General features: G+C 42.3%; 1 protein-coding gene across 1 annotated transcript; it reads right to left on the bottom strand.

Moving 5' to 3' along the window:
- Window positions 1-18,224: 18,224 nt before the first annotated feature.
- Window positions 18,225-22,061, bottom strand: LOC121538741 (potassium voltage-gated channel subfamily S member 3-like). The gene is made up of 2 exons (XM_041846901.1): window positions 21,933-22,061; window positions 18,225-20,458 (listed from the first exon to the last, which is right to left on the bottom strand). The coding sequence occupies exon 2, from the start codon at window positions 20,361-20,363 to the stop codon at window positions 18,852-18,854; it is 1,512 nt and encodes a 503-aa protein (XP_041702835.1). The 5' UTR covers window positions 20,364-20,458; window positions 21,933-22,061; the 3' UTR covers window positions 18,225-18,851.
- Window positions 22,062-26,465: the final 4,404 nt, after the last annotated feature.

Here is a 26,465-nt window from a genome sequence, read left to right as displayed (position 1 = left end):
CCTCCTCTTCTCCAGACTTTATATTGGACTCAAATATGAATGGATTAGAACACTTCCTGTTCTCCAGACTTTATATGTGTCTATTGTTTTACGCCATTGACTTCATATATTCACAAGAGGCTCTCTGAAGAGCAGCAGTAATTCAATGTAGCTGCAATGTGACAATTTCCTATAAAATGAATTATACAATAACACGGTGTAGCTGGCGACATAAGGTCCAAACTCATTTAATTGATTGATTGGAGTAATTTCTCTGTAAAAGCCGAAGTTTGTGCGCATTCATTATGAATATGGACGTGGTTGATAATAATCAATCTCTTGCACAATTCTTTCTTTTGAAACTGAGAGACGCAATATCTCCACTGTAGGGAGTGATAAAATGACAACGCAGTTTACTTTGGTCTATATTCCAAAATCAATCAATGCATGTTTTTAAAAAATGGAACGATATTATTATTGTGTTACCTGCTGAAGTCTGAATCCATCAAAGCACACAATATTCAGTTGTATGTTATGATGAAACGCTACAAGGAAATGTTAAGCAAAGTAGTCTTGAGCTGGGCGTTTTAATGAATACTGAAATACTATATAAATAATATAATTATAATAATAATATAAATACAATTCTTCATATGCACAATATACATATGCATCTGCTGCACAGGGGTGATGGATTTGGTCAAGGTCCAATTCTCAACCAGAAATACAATCTTTGAAAGCCAAGCTGAAATGTATATGACACCATCTTCAATTACAAAACTTTCTTGACATTGACTACAGCTTACAAGGATCCCAGAAATTGAGCTGCCCTAATTTCCTGAATAGCGGATAACCTTACATTTCAAATATCGATTCTAGGAGGGCACTAGCTTCTGATGACAATGCTTTTAGGGCCGTGTGGCATGTTGTCCAGCTGAAAGCCTCACACTCTTTGGCGCTTCCATCTCTGTCCAGACAATATCCTAGCCCTTTGAGACATTATGACAGAGAACCGCAAGCCAGAGAAACACATTAGCCCAAGACATGTATTGTCTTTTATAAACCTTTAAAGTGCTAGGGAGATGCATTACGCTGCCTAAGTGGAAACAATCAAAAGTGCATAATGATTTTTAAAAAAACGCCACAAGGGCAAAACAACAAAAGTGCTAGAACGGATGTTAGAGACAGAGACACCCAATACGTTTAGAGTAAAAGTTACAATAAATCATGTTTAGTAATAGAGATTATGTCAACTGTCGATGCTGACTCAGGTGTTTATACCATTAGACAAAGGAGAGTGGCTTTTAGAAAACCCTGATCTTGGTACTCATCAAGCCATAAGCTGTGCCTCTCTGTACGGTACCCATATTAGGACAGGCGTCCTGTCCTAATATAGACACCGTATCTTTCCAAGTCCTCACTCGAGCTCGTGGAGTGCAAATAAAAAGTGCATACCACATGCAAATGGCCGTTGCTGCATCTGCTCAGCGCACAGTGGGGTTGACGATATTGGAAGGTAATAGATTTTTGGTGTTGCATGGATGAACGTCCTACTCACATGCTTTTACAGCAAACACAGCATGGGGAACAATAGCCACGATATGCTTTCCTCATGTTCAGAAGTCAATTATGTTTTCCATATGTCACTATTGGAAAAAATGTCATTAGTATTTGGGTCGTTCCACAAATTCGGTGTCTTTTGAGAAGTGTAACTTGGTAACAAAAATACATGATTTCCCATCTCAAGGTTAAATAAAAAGTTACTATATTAAGTCCCTATCACAGGAGGACAGGCTTGTGGTAATGGCTGGAGCGGAATTGGTGGAATGGTATCAAATAAATCAAACACATGATTTCCATCTGTTTATGTCATTCCATTTGCGCTGTTCCGGACATTTTTATGAGCTGTCCTCCCCTCAGCAGCCTCCACTGGCCCCTATTAAGTGCCAAATAAAGTAACAGGGTTGACTATTTCATCTTAAATCATCCATAAATCCCTTCCTGACAAGGGAAATGGAAGCTTGTTGTGTGCAACATGGAGGGGCAATCGAATGCAAGCTTCACAAAAACAGTTAAGTTAAAACATTTCTAGCCTGTCTATCTAACAGGGTTAACTTGTTACTCTCGGCCGTTCAGTTTTCCACCACACACAAAGCAACAGAAAATGGCCAAAGAGTAGAACCAGCTCACCTGCTTTTACACTATGATTTGTCTATTAGATGTTTAATTTTTCAGTTCACGTAACAATTCACATGACCTTTTCAGTTCACGTGACCTTAAAATGAGGGACAGATGTAAATTAATCTAATAGCCTGCTTTTGAAGGAGAGAGGAAATCTCTCTCAAGACAGGCGCTTGGACCTTGGGACCATCGACGTAATGATGCCACGTAAAGGAGAACGCACAGCGAACTGCAGACCGTACCCCCTCGTTACCGTCCTCATCACCCATGCTGCCAGTCTGCCATACATTATCTCCTGAAGGGGCAGAGCGCCACCCTGAGGACTGGGATAATTTGGTTTTTCTGTTGTGTTTGTTTTCATATCCACCATTCTGCATCTGAAGGAACTGTGTTCATTATACCCACACCTGGACGATACTGCACTTTCGATACCCCTGAACACCGAGGAACCTTGTGTAAAAACAATGTGCTTTCGTGGTACCGCCATTCTGATACCGAGCCCACACCGGGTTCAGGGACTTCTGCAACCAGTAACTTGCCCCCATTGCCCGAGCCACTTGGAGTACTGTTGCCACAGTAACTGCTTGGGGAGGAGGGTCCCGAGAACACGCCCCCTCTCCCTCCCGGCCTCCAGCTAGGGTCGTGAGGTCTGTTTCTTCCCACGGAAGAATCCACTTTCATCCCGCTCTCTTGACCACGGCGGTTTGTGCAAAGACGTCTACGCTGCCCAGAAGCACCAAGACAGTCAAAAACCCACCTCGAAGCCACCCCGTGGACCGGGGAAACCGGCCTCCGGCATGGACCATTTCCTTCATGCCGCCCCCCCGCAAAGGGAAAAGGACCCGTAGAGCCGCGTCCTCTTTTTTGTTTCTCAGAGAAGTGGAGCCAAACAACCTTGTTTGGCGAAACTGGCTCATCCAAATACATCCGCCTGTCCCCCTCAGGAATCCGGGACGTTAACCAGAGGTGGCGTTGAGCCACCACCGTCGCCGCCATACTTTTCCCCACAGCCAGGATAGTACAGCGGGACAGACGCAGCACAAAATCAGCCGTAGTAAGGATTTTGTCGAAGCTCTGAAACCGGCTTCCCACCTCCACCGTCTTATTCAGCTCCTGCAGCAAATTCGATATGATACATCTGCAGCAATGTGACCACATTCAACAACTGGGCTGCCACACCCTCAGCCTGGTACACTTTTACCAGCTGATCCACCGAGAACCGGCACAGTTTATTCAGAAGCACCGTGCTAGGATTAGTCCCCTTGTTAGCCTTTGGAGTTAACTCGCCAGCTTTCCATCAATCGGCGGTGTGCAAACGAGCCCCGCCTCCTCCATACCCTCTACATTCATGAACTCACCATAACCTGGTAGCACCAGCCTGGCTGAATGAAGGGAATCCCAGGTTGCCTTTGGCTCATCGGCAAAATCTTTAAACAGGGGTAAGCAACGCTTCACCATTGCAGGGACAGGAGGTAAATACCTTCCCCCAAACCTGGAGGAACTCCGCTGCTGGGCAGAAGATGGCCAATCCCCAGGTGATCTACCGCCATACAAAACAACTCCATCAAAGGCGCATTAATCACCAATGGTTCACTCTCCCCCGCCGAATCCAAAGCCGGGGCTTTAGGCTTGCCCCGGACTGATGTCATTCGATTCACACTCTGAAAACCCTCCAGAGCCAATCAGGGATAGGATATCATCCTTGAATCCGGACTCTGAACACTGCCAGAGAAACCGGAATGAGCCTCACTCAGCTGGGATGACAACCCTATCAACTCCGACCACCGTTGCTGCTCTCTCCCGGCCTCTGACAACCCCATTCCCAAGGGTCGCTTAACCCGGAAGACCCTTTGCCAGCAGCCACAATCTTTCTCACAAAGTCCGGCCAACGCCCAATGGAAGTTGAACCCAGCCGGAGACAATGGTCACAAGAATTGGTCCGAGCCAAAACCTCCTGATCGTGTTTCGACCCCAGGCGAACAACACTTTTTCATTTTCATTGTGAAACCACAAGCCCTAGGGCACAGTTGAAGGTTCAAACTTGGTTGGTTAGCATTTTGAACTTACTCTTACCACTGGCCACTGACTCTTAATCCTACCCAATCAAGGAAGCATTAGCTACAGTACAGAAGCAGAGCAGAATGTAGTTACCTTTTAGCAGACACAAAAACCAAGACCCAAAACTTGCAACATCTAGGGGGACGAGTACTCTCTCCCCACTAACAGACACCTAAGTCGGAGCAGAATTTCATAGTCTACGTGTGCTTGAAAAGTTAGTCAATTGCGTGACACGCTCTTCCTTCAGGCGTGCTGAAGATCAAAGAAGTGGTTGGAGGTTTTTTAAGTCACTGAAATTTGAGCTATTGACATTTTAAAATATTGTCCCATGTACATTGTGTAATTTACTGATGGTCCCTAACTAGCCCCATAGGGATATCGAATGTCAAACCAAAATGACCATGGGCTTTAGGATCAGGTCGTGTGCAGCAGCGCTCCGTATTGATGATTTTTATTTTATTTTTATTTTTATTTCACCTTTATTTAACCAGGTAAGAAGCCAGTTGAGAACAAGTTCTCATTTACAACTGCGACCTGGCCAAGATAAAGCAAAGCAGTGCGATAAAAACAACAACACAGAGTTACATATGGGGTAAACAAAACATAAAGTACAAAAATACAACAGAAAATATACACTGCTCAAAAAAATAAAGGGAACACTTAAACAACACATCCTAGATCTGAATGAATGAAATAATCTTATTAAATACTTTTTTCTTTACATAATTGAATGTGCTGACAACAAAATCACACAAAAATTATCAATGGAAATCAAATTTATCAACCCATGGAGGTCTGGATTTGGAGTCACCCTCAAAATTAAAGTGGAAAACCACACTACAGGCTGATCCATCTTTGATGTAATGTCCTTAAAACAAGTCAAAATGAGGCTCAGTATAGCCACATGAGGTCTAGCATTGTCTTGCATTAGGAGGAACCCAGGGCCAACTGCACCAGCATATGGTCTCACAAGGGGTCTGAGGATCTCATCTCGGTACCTAATGGCAGTCAGGCTACCTCTGGCGAGCACATGGAGGGCTGTGCGGCCCCCCAAAGAAATGCCACCACACACCATGACTGACCCACCGCCAAACCGGTCATGCTGGAGGATGTTGCAGGCAGCAGAACGTTCTCCACGGTGTCTCCAGACTCTGTCACGTCTGTCACGTGCTCAGTGTGAACCTGCTTTCATCTGTGAAGAGCACAGGGCGCCAGTGGCGAATTTGCCAGTCTTGATGTTCTCTGGCAAATGCCAAACGTCCTGCACGGTGTTGGGCTGTAAGCACAACCCCCACCTGTGGACGTCGGGCCCTCATACCACCCTCATGGAGTCTGTTTCTGACCGTTTGAGCAGACACATGCACATTTGTGGCCTGCTGGAGGTCATTTTGCAGGGCTCTGGCAGTGCTCCTCCTGCTCCTCCTTGCACAAAGGCGGAGGTAGCGGTCCTGCTGCTGGGTTGTTGCCCTCCTACGGCCTCCTCCACGTCTCCTGATGTACTGGCCTGTCTCCTGGTAGCGCCTCCATGCTCTGGACACTACGCTGACAGACACAGCAAACCTTCTTGCCACAGCTCGCATTGATGTGCCATCCTGGATGAGCTGCACTACCTGAGCCACTTGTGTGGGTTGTAGACTCCGTCTCATGCTACCACTAGAGTGAAAGCACCGCCAGCATTCAAAAGTGACCAAAACATCAGCCAGGAAGCATAGGAACTGAGAAGTGGTCTGTGGTCACCACCTGCAGAACCACTTCTTTATTGGGGGTGTCTTGCTAATTGCCTATAATTTCCACCTGTTGTCTTTTCCATTTGCACAACAGCATGTGAAATGTATTGTCAATCAGTGTTGCTTCCTAAGTGGACAGTTTGATTTCACAGAAGTGTGATTGACTTGGAGTTACATTGTGTTGTTTAAGTGTTCCCTTTATTTTTTTGAGCAGTGTATATACAGTGTGTGCCAGCAGTAGGCATGTGGGCAGGATTGAAATAAGCCCAACCCAAGGAAAACTGTTACGGTACCCTTCATTCCGTGACATAAATTTTTTTTCCAACTGACTTTGTGACCAAAATTATCCTAGTTACACTTTGTAGTCAATTTTGACACTAGAATAATGTTTTTGGACTCATATCGATGCCACATGGCTTGTTTTCAAAAGGAGAAGTTACTTATTACGTTCAGTGGCTCTGACGATCGCGACGCGATTGTAAAAGGCACTCTTTTCGTGGAACAACCCATTTAGTATTTGAAGTTCTTGGTGAAAAGAAGTAGCTTTTTATGCATAATTTCTTTATGCTGAATGAATCAATAGCAAAACAACCAACGGTTAACACAGACACTGTTTGTGCCGTATAATTGTTGAGCAGTTTAACTATTTTCATCTGGTATTATCCCAGATAGCAACCAGTTACATTTTAGTCATTTAGCAGACACTCTTATCCAGAGCGACTTACAGTTAGTGAGTGCATACATTCTTTTTTATACTGGCCCCCCGTGGGAATCGAACCCACAACCCTGGCATTGCAAACACCATGCTCTACTAAGCTACATCCCTGCCGGCCATTCCCTCAACGAATTGTGCGCCACCCCACGGGTCTCCCGGTCACGGCCTGCTACGACAGAGCCTGGATTCGAACCAGGATCTCTAGTGGCACAGCTAGCACTGCGATGCAGTGCCTTAGACCACTGCTCCACTCGGGACGACATGGACGAGATGCTCTTTGTATAAAACTGTGTTATAATGTATTTTTCATTTGGTTACATATCCAATATCTGTCAGGGCGTGTAGAATTAAACCATGCCACTCCCCGTTTGTTTGTATAATCCAATAGTTATTTAAGCGTGTCTGGATTTTCACAGATGACTTCAGCCAATGAGTTCCCAAACTTTCTTTCACTAGAAAAAACAAACATAATTTTTTATTCTAGAACAACATTTCTCTGCATGTTGGTTTGTGATGAGTGTTCACCAGACAGAAGGTTTGTTTGTTTTATTTTTGACAAATATTTGTATCCTCTTTCTCAACAGTGAGTTTGTAGTTTTTGGTATATCTGTAGTTCTTGAAACTGATGATAACAGACCTGAGGAGTGGAATGGCTGACGATAGCCTCCTATGACGATGCAATTTCATAACGTTTATCGGGATCTCTGATGTAGTTGCCGAATAATTCTGTAATGCTGTATTTTCAGGCCCTTTGTCTATTAACTGACTAATGGTTTGACTGTGGATCAGACGCAGGGTGGGTGATGTGACACCCATGTAAATAAAGATGGACGCCTGACTGTGACGGTGATCCCTCAATGGGGCTGGATGGAAGAGGAGCAGTAGCTGGGCTGGTCTCCCTACATTCATTCAGATTTTTGGACTGGAACCAATTCTCTCATATGTTAATTGTCAAATGTAATTGAATTTATGAGGTTCTTTTTTGCACAGTACTCAATAATGGAATGTACCTCTTTTATGCTCAATTTCAATCAATATTTATAGACTCGAATGACAGTGTTTTGCCAATCGAAAGAACACTTCCACTGACACTTGTCTTGGTAATTTAAAACTCACGCAGGCCTATTATAGGGCCCTTTCATCACAGAGTTACCATTCAACGTGCAACCAGATCACTGCTCTGTTTCAAACCGACCTGTCAAAAGTATGTATATTTTTTTCACATAGTCAAGTCAGAGGCATTCCCATCACCCCCCATATTTTTTTGTAAAATGTGTAATATTAGATGCAGAGATAAGAAGATGCTCTTCACATTGCTTTTTGTTGCCATTAGAGAAAATAAATATAGGAGATCTAGCTCACAGCATGACACCAGGCTATGATCCCTCGTAGGAGCTAACTTTTCATTTAGGGTGTGAATTCCGTGTGTTGTGTGGAATCATATTCTCAGCCCACGATGGCCCATTTCCACTCACAAGGTTTGTTGACAGATATCTTTATCCACCAAGGGATAAATCAGAGGTGTTCATATTGTTCTCGTGACCTTGAAGGTCTGGAATTGTTGAAAAAATCTCTGTGGCTGTTGTCACTCGATAACCGCAAATGGACCTACAGATATAGGATCTTAATTTGACCAGTTTCTCACAGCAGTAAAAATTATCCTGCAGCAATAAGAAATGTGAATTATTGTGTGGATTATAATTAATGTAGATTTTTTGTAGGGGTTGATACATTTTTCATTGGAGCAAATCAAGTCTGACATTTTTAACATGGAAATTACAAACTTTAGAAGCGTTTTTAAACCATGAATACATTACAAGTTCACATTTTCTGCTGTGCAGGACATTTCCTGCAACAACAGGGTGATCAAATGAAGATCCTACATCTGTACAGCAACAGTAAAGGCAGAGAGGAAGAGGCGAAACGAAATAAAAATCATTCTCTCCAAAAATCTGTCTAAAATAAGCCCAATACGTTTCTATGGGCTTATTTTAAACCTTGTCACCTGTCTCCCCGCCTTTGGGACAGTGACTCCCATTGTTAGGGCGGAGACATGAGCATCTCCTCATTGTCTACAGATGTCTGGTAGCGGTAGACACACAGACAAGAAATAAAAGGAAATGCGTGCAGCTGTGTGGTGTCCATATTAGGACAGTCACACGTCACTGTACATCTGCATGTGTTATCAGTCAGGTAGCATTTGATTCAAGATTCAATTTGATGATTAAACCAACCTTTTCCTTGATCAGTAAGACATCTGCAGGAATAGTGCCTTAAGGTGCTTCAGCAATTCAAAACAATCGTAACGTAATTGATGGCATTCAATGTCATGTGACATATTTGCTGCTTTGGGTCTTGGCTAACACACTTAGGAATCTCTTTACTGCCTCTGGATTGAGTGACATAACCGATAACCATAAAACCACACAACCTTTAACATTCCGCCTGTGAGCCATCCCTTCAGATGTCTAATCTATTGCATTAGGGGGATATCTCAAGCATGCTGCTTGTAAAAGCAGGGAAAGACCTGCCATATGATAAAAAGGGATTTCAGCGTGTCAATACAATTCCCTCTTTTCAAGATATATAGCTTTCAAAATACAGAAATCATCCCTGTGTGCAAAAGAGCATGTTGCCATAGCGTATCTTTCCTCCAGCTTATCCAGTCGGATAAACACAAAACCAAATGCAATTTCAGAATGTGGAGGGGGGGGACATGTCTCAAACGTACTTCTTCGTTTGTCCAAAGTCTGCTGCCTACCGCTCGTCTCCACCGCAAGCAAATCGCACAGACGTGTCCAGGGCTGTGAGGCGTCAGAATCGCCAAACATTAACAGTGGACACAAAATCAATATCTCTCTAGCTAGGAGGGGACGCCTCAGAGTCATTAACGTGCAGATTTGTCTCTGTGAACATGTCACTTGGCATCCTTTTAAGCCGCTCTTCTAGCATCTGTCATTTAGTAGTATATAACAGACTCGATGCTTCTTCTTCCAGCTGTATGTCTGGTCCCACTGTACACCAAGTGGCCTAGGTATTTGGAAAAACAGTGTATTTGCATGGTGGCTACATTAGTCAGATAGTTACAGTATAGATACACATTGTTACATATAACTTGCATGTGTTATACCTATTTGCAGCGGGCCCAATTTCAAGGATTTGCTAATACATTTACAATGGAGATAACTGGGCAATCTAAAACAGTAATTCTAGGGTAATGGACGTTTGAGAAAAGACTGACTACATAGAACACTTAGACACAGTGGTATGAGTCAGCTGAAAAGGGCTCTGGTTGCTAGTGGGCCAAAAAAGACCTCTCCATGGGTTTTTCTTTCAAGACATTGTTGGTCGTTTATTGATATTTTGTAATTTGAGCTGTTGTGCAATCGCCGCAGTGCAATCCTCAAACATTGTGGTGGAGTCTGAAGTCTTTAAATATAACATGTACAAATACCTCAATGAGTATAAAGATTATTCTGCTTTAGAAATGAACCAATCATTTTTTATGATGATGCATGATAATCATTGCTACAGTTCCATAGCTTATGAAAATTAATAGCTAACTAGCAGAAGAACAAATTCATCAGCCAGTATTAGGTAAGGGAGTGTATGCAGCTTATGCTGTATTTACAACTACAAGAAATCTAATCAAAAGTGTACCACATATACAGTGGTCCTGTCCGAATACCCATACTTGCATCCTAAATAGTAGGCCCGAAAAATAATAGTATGGAACATTTCGAAAATCAAGTATACTTTATATGCCCGGATGTCATACTCATTTAGGCTTTGACAACAGCTGATCAATTAGATATGAGGATGTGCTACCGAAATCAACGAATAGCGAGAAACAACGCAATCACGTATGACAAAAAAATAAAACGTAATAGTAACATTTAGAAAATCGAGTATGGTTTAAATGCCAGGACGTTATACTCATGTAGGCTCTCCATCTAGTAGGATTCGATGCACACTTTTACACAATGCATTGGCTGCGAGTGATAGGCCCTAGTTCTCTTCATGTAGCCAACAACAAAACTAGGCTACTTAATTGGGAAGACGCCCGAAGCTTCTTCAGTGATGTTCAAATGTAGGCTAAGTCGTTTTGGTTCTCCTTAAAATGATCACGAGTATTGCATCGTAGGCTACATCTTTGAAAATGTAAGTCTTTTTTATTAATGTTTTACCCAAAGTGGATTTCTATTTTCTCACTGAAAAGTGTTTCTTGTTCTTTTGGCCTTGGTCAGGGCTTTCAAAGTAAATAATAAACCATCTGAATGCGTCGGCGCTCGGGGACTCGGGATGTGGCTGCGTCATTGATGACATGTTAATCATAATATCAGTAATTGATTTGTTGTTTTAGATTTGTAGGCTACCTATTTCATTATTTAATTTATGGATCAAGCCTTAGCAGTCATTCTGATCTCGTTCCCTATTATCAGTGCTTTAGTTGTCCAGCGGTTCTGAATTTGCGATGCACCCGACTGTACATTTGAAAAAGTTTTGGTGTGTGTACTAGGCTATTTAATTTAATTTATATATGTTACAGCACTTTGGTTTCACTAATAAATATGTTGAAATGGAACCAAATGATCAATTTCTGTCTTCAGTCCTTTTTAAATAGGATAGATGGTGTCACGCCCTGGCTCTGGGGACTCTTAAATGTTGAGCCAGGGTGTGTAGTTTCTATGTCATATTTTCTATGTTTGAGTTTCTAGATCGTGTAGATCTATGTTGGCCAGGGTGGTTCCCAATCAGAGGCAGCTGTAGTTCATTGTCTCTGATTGGGGACCATACTTAGGCAGCCGTTTGGCACCAGTCTGGGTGGGATCTTGTTCCGTATAGGTATGTTATTAGTCTACCTTGGACTTCACGTATCGTTTGTTTGTTGTTTTGTTCGTGTTCAGTACGTTAATAAATATGTACGCTTATCACGCTGCGCCTTGGTCCGTCTCATCCGTAAACGATCGTGACAGATGGGCTACATGGTCTACTACGATATAGGTTGAATGTGATAGTCTGCCTATAACCAGCCTGAGTAGGCCTAGAACTCCATTCCAATTCTATTCAGTGTTTAATCAAACAGAAATTAATTGAATTGGAAATTAGCATCAGGCTGGTTAATATGATGCATGTCTGTTGAATTTGTAAAAATCCACCCGGACTCGGCCCCATCCCACCTACTCGGCCCCGCCCCACCTACTCGGCCCCGCCCCACCTACTCGGCCCCATCCCACCTACTCGGCCCCGCCCCACCTACTCGGCCCCGCCCCACCTACTCGGCCCCATCCCACCTACTCGGCCCCGCCCCACCTACTCGGCCCCGCCCCACCTACTCGGCCCCATCCCACCTATTCGGCCCCATCCCACCTATTCGGCCCGGCCCCACCTACTCGGCCCCATCCCACCTACTCGGCCCCGCCCCACTTACTCGGCCCCGCCCCACCTACTCGGCCCCGCCCCACCTACTCGGCCCCGCCCCACCTACTCGGCCCCGCCCCACCTACTCGGCCCCGCCCCACCTACTCAGCCAATCAGGAGCCACTACAGCGTTGCGACCATGACATACTGCATACTAAACAGTACCTGCTAAATATTATGTGACGATGAGTAAATAGTATGCAGTTTAAGTATGTAGTACGCTAGTATGGGTATTCGGACACGGCCAGTACCTTCAGAAAGTATTCATACCACTTGACTTTTTCCACATTTTGTTGTGTTACAGCCTGAATTTTAAATGGATTTAATTGAGATTTTTTTTGTCACTTGCCTACACCCAATACCCCAGAATGTCAAAGTGGAATTATGTTTTTAGCAAGTCACATACAATAGACATAGTATTGCTGGTATAAGGACAATGTAAATTATATTGCTCTGCTATATACATAAATTGGTAAATAAATTAGGCTTATAATATTTAACGGTTTACTACAGCTGTCTACTACAGCTGTGATACTCAATCATCAACCAACTTTTGGGCCTACAATAAAAGGTCACGTCGTGGATGTCTCGAGAAGGGAATGACACTGATGTCAAACGTTTATTAAACTGTCAGTTTCAGTATCAGGCTGCTTAGCGATCTTGATGATCTCTGACAATTGCAGCTTTGCTGCCAAAAAGGCCAATGTCATTTCAATAGACTTTACATTTACATTTTAGTCGTTTAGCAGACGCTCTTATCCAGAGCGACTTACAGTTAGTGAGTGCATACATCATTTCTTATACTGGCCCCCCGTGGGAATCGAACCCACAATCCCGGCGTTGCAAACACCATGCTCTACCAACTGAGCTACATCCCTGCCGGCCATTCCCTCCCCTACCCTGGACGACATTTACATTACATTTACGTCATTTAGCAGACGCTCTTATCCGACGCTGGGCCAATTGTGTGCCGCCCCAGACTTTCACATCAGTAGAACAGTTTGCGCTTGCCTTGAGCTTGTGGTCTTTTCAGTAGACGCTTCTTATGGTCTGCATTCACTGCTTGCTGTGGTGGATAATAAATATGAAAACGTCTGCTAACAAAAAAACATAGACATTGTATATGTGAGCCTACTAAACAGCTTTTTATTTTCAAAGTCACATCTTTGTTGCATTCATGGAATACTTCCAGAATGAAAATAAACGGTGTGCCTGGGTAATACAGCCCAGCTACTCTGATGACCAGAGCTTTCAGACATTACAGCAGTTGTGTTTGTGTGTTTTTTCGGGGAGCAGACCTGAAGACAAAGTCTCAGATGGACTAATAATGTGCTATTCTAGGTGATAAGCAAGGTTAAAAATCTAAGAAATACAGATTTGGATGTACCTATACAAAACCAACCTCAATTACACTATTTTAAATGGTTCCGCTTCTGCCACGAGGAGAGAAAAACATGATTGATAGACGACACTAGTAAATACGGATGACTTTTATATTTGTAAAGAGTAGATAGTTACCTGCTGCGACAGGTGCGATTGGAATTGAGTTGAGACACTTTCAATTTGATTTGAATAGAGACACTTTGATCAATGATCGCCTCCAAAATAAGACCAAATCAATTGGATTAACAAGGGCACTTGGGAAAGCACTTTTCTCTGGGCCATTACACTGTAATTCTTGGATGGCCGCTCTCTCTCTCTGATCGATCTGATGTGCACATCTTAAATCTGAGAAAGGGAGAGACGTCCCTCTGAGTGCATTCAGGGAGATCAAATGGATGGGATGACAGGAGATGTCAAAAAGAGAGAGTGAGAGAGTGAGAATGAAATAGACAGGCAAAGCACATTTTATGTACCTAAGAACAATATCAAGTTGTTGAAATTGTGGTAATTGAAAAATGTGTTCAAGACTCTTAAGCTTCACAGAGGGCATAGAAAACAGTCCTGTGCAACTCATTTTCAGTATGTCTGTATGTTTGTGCTGTATGTGTGCCTGTCATATTTGCTGAGCAGTGCCTTTTCTGGCATGGCTAACTGATATGGGAACTATTTTATGACCTAAAATAGGTCATCGTGCCATAACTGATTGTTGTGTGGCACGTATTGCTTAATTGACGGACCGACAAAGCAGAGAACTCTGGATTGATGCAATGATGTCCTAAAGATGAGCCACAGCTGTAAAATCTCAAAGGTCATACTTTACATTACTTTATTAAAGGTCACACTTTACAATACTTTATTACTTTATTAAAGGTCATACTTTATTACAGCAATCCCCCTATACTGACTTTACCCTTAAAGCACACATACAGTCGTCTCTTTCAAATATTAGTATAGAAGAGAAATGCAGTAGCATGCCATGAAGTACATTTAGCCAGATATTACAAAATGTACTTTTGTTTCAGTCACTTTGTTCTTTCCCACTGGGAACAAACAGGTTGAATCAATGTTGTTCCAACGTCATTTGTCAATGTATTGTGACATGGAATCTACGTGGAAAATACACTGAACAAACATATAAACATGTAAAGTGCTGGTCCCATGTTTCATGAGCTGAAATAAAAGATCCCAGAAATGTTCCATACGCACAAAAAGCTTAGGAGTATTTCTGTCTGTAATAAAGCGCTTTTGTGGGGAAAAACTCCCCACAACTTCTGATTGGCTGGGCTTGGCTCCCCAGTGGGTGGGCCTTGCTCCCAAGTGGGTGGGCCTATGCCCTCCCAGGCCCACCCATGGCTGCGCCCCTGCCCAGTCATGTGAAATCAATAGATTATGGCCTAATGAATTTATTTCAATTGACTGATTTCCTTATATGAACTGTAATTTAGCAAAATCTTTGAAATTGTTGCATGTTGCATTTATATTTTTGTCATCAACTGTTGTTTTGAGGGTAACCAAATTTCAACATAGACAAACCTTGTATAAAATATTTTGAATTTGTACCTTTAAAACAACATGAGATCTTCAACGTTATATCAACTATCCGGAAAAAAAACAATTGGCTGGGCAGCACCTCCTACTGGAGAATTGATCTACTATATCTACAGCAACCCTTTGGTCTCCCATACAGGGTTTTAACCAAGCCCAACTATGATATTTGTCACTGACTATTACCAATTTGCTATCATGAGAATGATTGTTGAGAGATCTCCACTTAAAAAGTCATTTTTTTAAAAGTCATTCCAAAGGGTAGGTGTAATTAAATCTGAGCATACTCATTAGGCCTATATAGCATTTGCAAAGTCATCAACAGCAACTGTTTAAATTCAACCCAGAATTCAACTAACAATAGACAATACAACAGGCCTAGCGTTTCAAGATCTGGTTGATTTCAAATGTTATGATATTTAGTTATATTAAATTGTGTTTGGTTGTCAACGCAACCAAATATCAACATTTGAAGGATATTTACCATCTAAGCTACTGACTTGGTCTGGCTTTAATTTCAGTTTGTCTACAAATTAATAATTGATATGTTGGATTCTCGTCTCCATCTCAACCAAAAATCAAAGTTAAACAATAGGACTAAATCAAATCAAACTTACTTTAAAGTGCATTTAAAGTTTGATATGATTTAGTCCTATTCTTTAACTTAGATTTTTAGTTGAGTTGGAGACAAGAATCCAACATATCCATTATTGACAAACTGGAATTACAGTGAGGGAAAAAAGTATTTGATCCCCTGCTGATTTTGTACGTTTGACCACTGACAAAGAAATGATCAGTCTATAATTTTAATGGTAGGTTTATTTGAACAGTGAGAGACAGAATAACAACCAATAAATCCAGAAAAACGCATGTCAAAAATGTTATAAATTGATTTGCATTTTAATGAGGGAAATAAGTATTTGACCCCCTCTCAATCAGGAAGATTTATGGCTCCCAGGTGTCTCTTATACAGGTAAGGAGCTGAGATTAGGAGCACACTCTTAAAGGGAGTGCTCCTAATCTCAGCTTGTTACCTGTATAAAAGACACCTGTCCACAGAAGCAATCAATCAATCAGATTCCAAACTCTCCACCATGGCCAAGACCAAAGAGCTCTCCAAGGATGTCAGGGACAAGATTGTAGACCTACACAAGGCTGGAATGGGCTACAAGACCATCGCCAAGCAGCTTGGTGAGAAGGTGACAACAGTTGGTGCAATTATTCGCAAATGGAAGAAACACAAAATAACTGTCAATCTCCCTCGGCCTGGGGCTCCATGCAAGATCTCACCTCGTGGAGTTGCAATGATAATAATAAATATAATAATATGCCATTTAGCAGACGCTTTTATCCAAAGCGACTTACAGTCATGCGTGCATACATTTTTGTGTATGGGTGGTCCCAGGGATCGAACCCACTACCTTGGCGTTACAAGCGCTGTGCTCTACCAGCTGAGCTACAATGATCATGAGAACGGTGAGGAATCAGCCCAGAACTACGCGGGAGGATCTTGTGAATGATCTCAAGGCAGCTGGGACCATAGTCACCAAGAAAACAATTGGTAACACACTACGCCGTGAAGGACTGAAATCCTGCAGCGCCCGCAAGGTCCCCCTGCTCAAGAAAGCACATATACAGGCCCGTCTGAAGATTACTAATGAACATCTGAATGATTCAGAGGAGAACTGGGTGAAAGTGTTGTGGTCAGATGAGACCAAAATCGAGCTCTTTGGCATCAACTCAACTCACCGTGTTTGGAGGAGGAGGAATGCTGCCTATGACCCCAAGAACACCATCCCCACCGTCAAACATGGAGGTGGAAACATTATGCTTTGGGGGTGTTTTTCTGCGAAGGGGACAGGACAACTTCACCGCATCAAAGGGACGATGGACGGGGCCATGTACCGTCAAATCTTGGGTGAGAACCTCCTTCCCTCAGCCAGGGCATTGAAAATGGGTCGTGGATGGGTATTCCAGCATGACAATGACCCAAAACACACGGCCAAGGCAACAAAGGAGTGGCTCAAGAAGAAGCACATTAAGGTCCTGGAGTGGCCTAGCCAGTCTCCAGACCTTAATCCCATAGAAAATCTGTGGAGGGAGCTGAAGGTTTGAGTTGCCAAACGTCAGCCTCGAAACCTTAATGACTTGGAGAAGATCTGCAAAGAGGAGTGGGACAAAATCCCTCCTGAGATGTGTGCAAACCTGGTGGCCAACTACAAGAAACGTCTGACCTCTGTGATTGCCAACAAGGGTTTAGCCACCAAGTACTAAGTCATGTTTTGCAGAGGGGTCAAATACGTATTTCCCTCATTAAAAATGAAAATCAATTTATAACATTTTTGACATGCGTTTTTCTGGATTTTTTTGTTGTTATTCTGTCTCTCACTGTTCAAATAAACCTACCATTAAAATTATAGACTGATCATGTGTTTGTCAGTGGGCAAACGTACAAAATCAGCGGGGGATCAAATACTTTTTTTCCCCTCACTGTAAAGCCAGACTAAGTCAGTGGCTCAGATGGAACCACCAGAAGTAGATACATGTCCTTCAAATGTTGCTATTTGGATGTGTTGTCAACCAAACACAATTTAATATTACTTTTGTAAAACAGTAAATAGCATAAAGTTAAGGCTATCTTACAAACTAATGTAACATTCAACTTTAAAATGAGTAACACATCCATGGTCACATTTTGAAGTTACTATAACTATAAATGTCTTTTTATGTAACTATATAAAGCGTGTATGTTCAAGATAGCATGCATAGGTCGTCGCAGGTCTGTGGAGATTGCTTCACAATTGCTGTAATAATCTGTGCAGAATCTCGAACGGCATTGATCACTTTCACCACGTACTTTTAATGTAATCTCAAATGCAATCCAGGTCATTTGGTTCTGCTATTAGATGAAGCACAGTGATAACACATTAATCTGTTGTATAAATAAATAAAATATCTGACATTGTGTTCACATTTGAACTTTGCTGTGCTTTTAAATGGTTGAAAGCGCAATGATAAACATTTGGGTGACAAATAAACAAAAAAATCATACATTGTTTTTCCATTGGAATTTAGTTGTGCATTTAGATGGTTGAAAGCATAGTGCTAACACATTGGAAATTCAACACATTTTTGTCTGTCTTTTTGAGTGGGTGAATATAGGTTGTAATCTCATTGATCAACGTCTCAACCAAATATTACCCAATTATCCATGTTGAAATGACGTGATGTGCCCAGTGGGTTGTTTCAAACAATGGCTGTTTCATTCCATATGATTGACAAAAAAATGTATTGATTCAAAATAAATATTGACAGATACTGCTCAGCATCAAAATAGGTTCTCAAGTCACTGATGAAAAACAGGCCAATTCTTAGGGCTAATGGATCAAAGTCTCTAAGGAAGAGAGTATGGAGAAATCATAGTCTCTAAGGATGAAAACGTGGAGAGATCATAGTCTCTAAGGATGAAAACGTGGAGAGATTGTAGTGTCTAAGGAGGAGAGTGTGGAGAGATACAGCTCACTTTCACCCTGAGAACTACAAAGTGCTTATTGCCATGTCCAGCTTATTTCAGAAGCCTCAGGTGAAAACATGGTGGCCCTATTTCACCTCAACTGTGGCCACACTCTAAGAAAGACCACTGTCCCTGTCCCTGACTTGGAACCCACAAGGCGAAGGAAACCGTGGGAGACTAAGGAACACCCGGAGAAGATCTGTAATGCAGAGATGGAAGAACTGAACTACTCATGGAAGGAACTTGAGAAACTGGTCCAAAAGTGAAGAAGATCATTTGTGGATGACCTATGCTCCTCCAAGGAGTAAAAGGGTTTAAGTCAGGTAAATTAAGCTCTCAAGTGCCCCTTCAGGATACAAGTCGTCTCTCCACCCTGGATGCCCGTGGCGTCCGTGTCTTCATCATTGCCGACGCTGCTCCTGACAGAGATACCGGTGATGAATGAGTTCATCTTTAGGGTGTACTGGTCGCCGACATTAAAGTATGTTAGATTGGGGTCGGGGATCTTAATATTGTTATTATTGTATTGGTCGGTCTCATTATTGCTCTGATCGGCATCCATGGCCTTTTGTCTCTGGTAGTACATGGAGAACTTGTTGAAGATAATGGTGATGGGCAGTGCCACCACTAGTATCCCGCAGATGATGCACAGGGTGGCCACCAGCTTCCCTACAACCGTCACTGGGCAGGTGTCGCCGTAGCCCACCGTCGTCATGCTAATAGTGGCCCACCACCAGCCCACGGGGATGGTTGTTATGTCCGACTCCTCTGACTCCTTCTCCACAAAGTAGATGAGCGCGGAAAAAATGGAGATGCCCACAGAGAGAAAGAGCATCAGGAGGCCCACCTCGTGGTAGCTGTGCCTTAGCGTGGCACCCAGCGAGCGCAGCCCCACCGAGTGGCGCGCCAGCTTGAGGATGCGGAATATGCGCATGAGTCGCAGGATCTGCACCACCTTGCCCACGTTCTCCAGTTCCTCGTTCTCCTCGTCTACTGTCTCGAAGGCCAACGTGGCGTAGAAGGGAACGATGGACACAAAGTCGATGATGTTGAGCGCGTTGCTCATGAACTTACGGGCACACGGCGCCACGGCCAGCCGCACCAGGAACTCCACAGAGAAGCAGATGACGCACACAGCCTCGAAGATGGCCAGCACCGGGTCTTCAATATCCTTGTCGTTGAGGTCCACCTGGTGGAACTCGGGCATGCTGTGGATGCACATGGCCACGATAGAGGTCAGCACCACAGCCAGCGAGGCCACGGCGATCCCCTTGGCCAAACGCGAGTAGCCCGGGTTCTCCAGGTGCAGCCAGATGTTCTTGCGGACCTCAGAGCACCAGGTTCCCTCAAACTTCTCCAGGTCCTTGTCCATAGTTGAGAGCTCCTCCATGGAGGAGTCAATGCTCCTGAGCTCCTGCTGCTGCTCACTGCTCCTCCGGTCCCAGTCCTTGTACTCTGCAAACTGTCTCTGCTCCTGAAACTTGTTGCTGCAGCAGGAGTCCAGGTGGAGCTCCTTGATGCCCCAGTACTCAATCTCCTGGCTGAAGGAGAAGATGCACAGCTCCTCCATCAGGTGGATCTTGCCCGTGTGGTAGAAGTTGAGGACATTGCGGAAGAAGCACGGGTTGCGGTCAAAGTAGTATTCTCTGTCGGTGGGGCTGAAGTCGTCGCAGAGCTCCAGGATGGCCTCCTCGGAGACACAGCACAGCAGGCGCCCCAGGCGGGTCCTGGGGAAGCGCTGCAGGATGCTGCGCTCCACGCGCTGCTTAAAGCCACCCACGTTCAGGTTGAGGAAGCTGTCGTCCGGGCCGCGCCTGTGAAGGATCTGGCCATACTGCATGGTGGAACTGTGGCATGGGTGGGGCCTTACAAGAAGGGGGAGGAGGCCACTGCTCAATGCTGGCTCAGGTCACTTCCCAGCTGAGGATCCATCACCTACATAAGGAAACAAGATGCAGACATCAGTGACTGGCCAAACCACAGCATTGAAACTCAGCAAACGAATAGTACATTATTTATGTACTGTATCATAAATTATTGTATCTTATAAAACATTATATACTGAACAGAAATATAAACGCATCATGTAAAGTGTTGGTCCCATGTTTCATGAGCTGAAATAAAAGATCCCAGAAATCTTCAAAAAGCACAAAAAGCTTATTTCTCTCAAATTTTGTGCACAAATTTGTTTACATCCCTGTTAGTGAGCATTTCTCCTTTGCTAAGATAATCCATCCGTCTGTCAGGTGTGGCATATCAAGAAGATGATTAAACAGCATGATCATTACACAGGTGCACCTTATGCTGGGGACAATAAAAGGCCACTCTAGAATGTGCAGTTTTGTCACACAACACAAAGCCACAGATGTCTCAAGTTTTGAGGGAGCGTGCAATTGGCATGCTGGCTGCAAGAATGTCTACCAGAGCTGTTGCCAGATAATTTAATGTTCATTTCTCTATCATAAGCCGCCTCCAACGTTGTTTTAGAGAATTTGGCAGTATGTCCAACCGGCCTCACAACCGCAGACCATGTGTAAGTAACCACGCCAGCCCAGGACCTCCACATCCGGCTTCTTCACCTGCAGGATCTTCTGAGACCAGCCACCCGGACAGCTGATGAAACTGAGGAGTATTTCTGTCTGTAATAAAGCCCTTTTGTGGGGAAAAACCCATTCTGATTGGCTGGTCCTGGATCCCCAGTGGGTGAGCCTATGCCCTCCCAGGCCCACCCATGGCTGTGCCCCTGCACAGTCATGTGAAATCCATAGTTTAGGGCCTAGTTTATTTATTTCAATTGACTGATTTCCTTATATGAACTGTAACTCAGAAAAATCGTTGAAAGTGTTGTATGTTCCGTTTATATTTTGTTCAGTCTAGTACTGTGCCTTATCATTGTGCTTACATTACAGTGCCTTATTTGACCATGAATCCTTGATAACCGTTCCACAGTGTTGGGCTAATTGAAACCCAAATTGAGATATCATGCATCAAAACATGGCGATTTCAAACAATAGGACATTGAATAAAATTATAAATATCCCATATTTATGCTACAATCACTGTGCTTCATAAACGCATCCTATCCAACATAAAACAAATCTTAGATTAAAAAGTATAAAAGAGATAATGTTTCAGTTTCTTAATTTACTCATTGTATCTTAAAAATACATTTAACAGACCCATACACCCTTACCTTGCAGAGAGAAAATTATAAAAAGTAGTTCAGACCAAGAACGTACCTAAATCAATTTAATAATGGATAATTCCAAATATTCAGAAGAGTTGCAACTGAAGTTAATGCGACACAATACAGACTACATTAAAACCCCACAGCACAGTTCACTATCTCAGAAAGTTATTTGTAGACTCCACACAAATGACAAAAACTCAACAAAGTCACATAGCCTACCTGTCTTTATATTAAATGACATTATTCCAGAGGCAATATATCAATTTCGGCAAACTTATTTTGCTGAAAGGCGCGTCAACTCCCGCTTCTGTTCCTTCCATGTCTTATCACACTGTTTCAGTCGGGATGCTCCGGGCGATTAGAAGAAGAGCTAAGTGATTCAATGGCCAAGGGCAGAATCAATGCGTCACTCAGTGGTCCATTTTCCAGTGGCGTGCGTGCGCGCAATTCTCATCCCCCAAGCTGCACTCTCCACTTGTGCGCGCCGCGTCCCGTGAGCCAGACGCACGCGGCAAATAAACTGAGTAGACATCGAAGTGAGATCTCACATTTCAAGGATATTCAGTTTAATTTAAACTTGAAACTCGTAACGTACAAGAAATGCTGAATTAACAACTACAAAAACAAGATAAACAAAGCATTTTGCATGAGGGCTTGTTATTAGTTGACATTGACAAATCTGTAATGTTTAGGCTACTTATGTTCGACTACTTATTCACCACAAAAACATGACCAATATCATAGTATAGGACAATATAATGCTGTATAATATTAAATGCATATACTCATACTAGTCCCTCCTATTTTCCGCATATTTCTCATGACATGAGCCTACATATGTTTTTATCATAACATTATGATATAAATATATTCTGTTTATGAATGAATAGACAATTATAGTCTCATGTACTGACAGCAAATCCAGCACAACCCGTGGCAAGACTGTGGATAACTAAACCAATAGAAATGGGATCTTTGGTTGAATAATATGCCATTTAGCAGACGCTTTTATCCAAAGCGACGTACAGTCATGTGCGCATACATTTTTACGTATGGGTGGTCCCGGGGATCGAACCCACTTCCCTGGCGTTTCAAGTGCCATGCTCTACCAATTGAGCTACAGAGGACCACTTGAATTAAGTTTCAAGTTCATTTGCCATGTGTAAAGAACAGATTGGACAAGCTGATATATAAAGTAGCACAGTGAAACAGGCCTATGTTTAATCAGCCATTCAGTCAGCTAGTATCCACACTGCCTATGGGTAGACAGTGTCTCCTGGGCCTTAAAGCTGGGAATGTAATGGTGAAACAGCCACATCCGTTTGCGATATTACAAAAAGCAAAGAAGTTCCTGCAAACATCACTGCACGCGCGATAGAAGAGCACAATATGTGTTGCTGCACGACGTATTTTTACCATGCTGCGAGATGCTCCACAGGTCGGCAACAAAAACAATGGTGGGGTGACAAGTGGAGCTGTTTTTCCCCTACTGCGGATTCTATCTTTAAAGCTGCAGTCTGTGATTGGTACATCCATTTCTGTACTTAATTTTTAACATTTTATATTTACATTTTAGTCATTTAGCAGACGCTCTTATCCAGAGCGACTTACAGTTAGTGAGTGCATACGTTTTCATACTGGTCCCCCGTAGGGTATTCTTGTACTTATGACTAATAAAACTTGACAAAAGGATATTCATAATCGGCTTTCTGGGCATCAGTCAACGATGAAATAACATTGTAGAAAACGTAAATAAGTATTCAGCAACCGTAACAAAAGGAAACCAAATGTCCAACTTAGTAGTAATGATAGCCATTGTTTCTAATCAAATGTAAACAAACACTGTATAGCTTCAAAACATAGTTAAAACTATCATTTTGATCTCATGGATGGTCAGCCTTTGCATTCAAAGCTCCGTCATCTATACATTTGAGTGGGTACATTTTTCTAGCCCCATCCCTCAGCTGTTTACCAAATCCAAAACAAGTGGCGGGGCAAGGGGTTTATGGTTTTCCTAATCGCTGACTGCCCCTTTAATACAATGGTATCATCTTCTGGTCTGTTGAAAACAGTTTAAGACCGGGGTCCTTGATAATACAGAGGGTGGGAGTGGAGGACAGGGCAGGAGTGGTTAGTGTAATGTCCTCTAGAGAAGGCAGCTTCCATAAATAATCCGCTATCTCCATCTACAGGTGTAACATGGGACATGCAATGGTATCTACCAGAGCCTTATACAGCCAATATGAGGCTCTGGTGTCCACACGCGATGGTTCAACTGATGCATTATCACTCTCCCCATCATCTACACTGTAATAATACCACAACACTACAACGATACCACACAATAACAAGAGTGTTTATAGGGAGAGATCTTGTCCATTATCTCAGCATGCAAATAAGCACTTCAAGTAACTGTCCAGTGACAATCTCACGTTTTAAAAGTTGAATATTCTGTTAACTCATACCCAAAATGATGTTGTCGACTCATCCTATACTTGTATTTATTGCCAAAGCATAAATTAGAGATAGAACCCTTTAAAACACACCTCAAATTTGTATCTCAAACCCTTTAAAACACACCTCAAATTTGTATCTCAAACTTTTTCAAAAATGGTAGCTACAGTATTTCCTCATTTAATTTGACATCATGTTGGCTCATTGGCTAAGCTGGCCAATCAGCTGTTTAGTTGTCATGAATACTTTTAATAACTGGTATATGCCCACACCATTCATACACAGAAAAGCTGCTTTTTAACATACTTAATTACAAAACGATTTAACTTATATTATAATTATTATAGGTCACATTTCACAGAAATCTGGAAACACTGGACATTTATGTTAAGGCTGAGGTGAACGGCTTCTCCTAAACTCATCCAAAGATTGTTGAAAAACGACAGAAAGGAAATTCTATTGTGAAAACATACCTTCTTGAAACTTAATGAGGTCAGCCTAACGTATTTGTTTAAATGTGTTTTTCCACTTATAAAAGTACTATTCTCTGTGTCATAATGTTACGTTTAACTTACATGATATTATGTACCTTCTTGTGCTGCATGGGGCAATGATTTTGTATTCTAGTTTTTTGTGTGGTGTCTTCATGTGGAATTTAATAACCTTATTCATATTGTTACCCATGTAAATAATACATCAAATTTACCACACAATCAAATTCCAGTCAACTGGATTTTATGCATTTCATGTTTTCCTTATTCGCCCAATGGGAGCCTTTTTAAGTTTGTCAAAATACCATTCGGCTCCGGATCAACCCAGTTGGAGAAAGAGAAAGCATATCTCTCTCTCTAGAAGTACTCACGTGACTGAGATCTTCTTTTTGAGACCTGGAGGAAAATGGACTCAACAATACAGTGATTTGACCTAGTCTTCTACATGATGTTTATCTACACTTCAAATATAGGCCTTCTTTAAACTGCCTCCCAATAGCTGATTTGAATGTATTGTTCTCTGTGTGATACCAATTAAGGACCATAGGTGGCAGAAATAGACTGTACACAAGCCAAGGATCCCATTCCTGTTGCCAGCCTGACCTTGATCAACTTGATTTGAAGTTGGCTGTGTTCATAAGGCACCAATCAGAAGAAAACAGGCTGTAACAGGGAGGGACTACCTGTACGAAACAATCCTTTTCATATTCTGTTGCAAAGCATTTTCTGTTGCGTGCTTGTTGACACAGTATGAAAATGTATGCACTCACTAACTGTAAGTCGCTCTGGATAAGCGCGTCTGCTAAATGACGAAAATGTTTTTTTTTAAACTAAAAGAAAATTACATGGCCTAAGCAGAGTTTATAAGATAGTTTCACGAACTAGGTCCAAGCTCATTCCGGGAGATTAAAAATTCCTTCAACATTGTTTACATCAGTTATGAATTTAATTCAGGCATTAAGACAATCTCTCTGAATAGCATTAGTGCTCTAACAGAAGTTAAAGGTGGATTCCTACGTCTCCTGGCATGTCTCCAGGCAACCCCAGTATAAACCTCTTTCCAAGTAACAGATAAAAGTGGAACAGATAAAACATGTAACAAAAGGATTCATATGTTATTACGTTTAATATACATTTTCATCAATATAAAATGACATTCCATGTAATTATGTAAAGACAATATACTAAAATTGGTCCCTTTTCAATATTTTGTTCAGTAAAAATGCATAGTAACAGTTTAATGAAACCAGTTACATTTAGCAGACACACTTCTCTTATAGGAGAAATGAGGGTTTAGTGCCTTGCTCAAGGGCACATCGACAGATTTTTCACCTAGTCGGCTCCAAGATTCAAACTAGCGACCTTTCAGTTACTGGCCCAATGCTCTTAACCACTAGGCTACCTGCTGCGCTTCACAAATGTACTGTATATGCCTTGAACGTCACAAAACCATTCTTTCAATCTTTAAAATGAAGAGAACATCACTGCTTAATAAGAGTTGAAAAATATATATAAACTGTCAACAAACAAAAGTAGCAACCACATGAACATAAAAAAAAACATCCTGGAAACCTTAGTTCTAGATAAATGGAAAACACGTTTAAATAAAAAACAACTGATGAATCCAATAAAATAGTTCTATGTCAGGCTACTATGTGAAGTAAGAGACAGAGCTCCATCATGTTGACACCCCATGCCAATCCATAATAAACATTTGTTATGCAAAACTAATTAATTAATTACTACTGGACTGGTTGACATGGTGTGTCAGATTCACATATCTCCAATACTCTGCAATCAGGATGGA

This window comes from Coregonus clupeaformis, chromosome 21 (genome assembly GCF_020615455.1).
Source record: "Coregonus clupeaformis isolate EN_2021a chromosome 21, ASM2061545v1, whole genome shotgun sequence".
Taxonomy (NCBI): domain Eukaryota; kingdom Metazoa; phylum Chordata; class Actinopteri; order Salmoniformes; family Salmonidae; genus Coregonus; species Coregonus clupeaformis.
Note: the sequence above shows the minus strand (reverse complement) of the source record. Positions and strands in the feature narration are given on the sequence as shown.

Excerpts from the sequence above, each read along its gene's own strand:
- LOC121538741 (XM_041846901.1), bottom strand. The coding sequence starts at position 20,363 with ATGCAGTATGGCCAGATCCTTCACAGGCGCGGCCCGGACGACAGCTTC.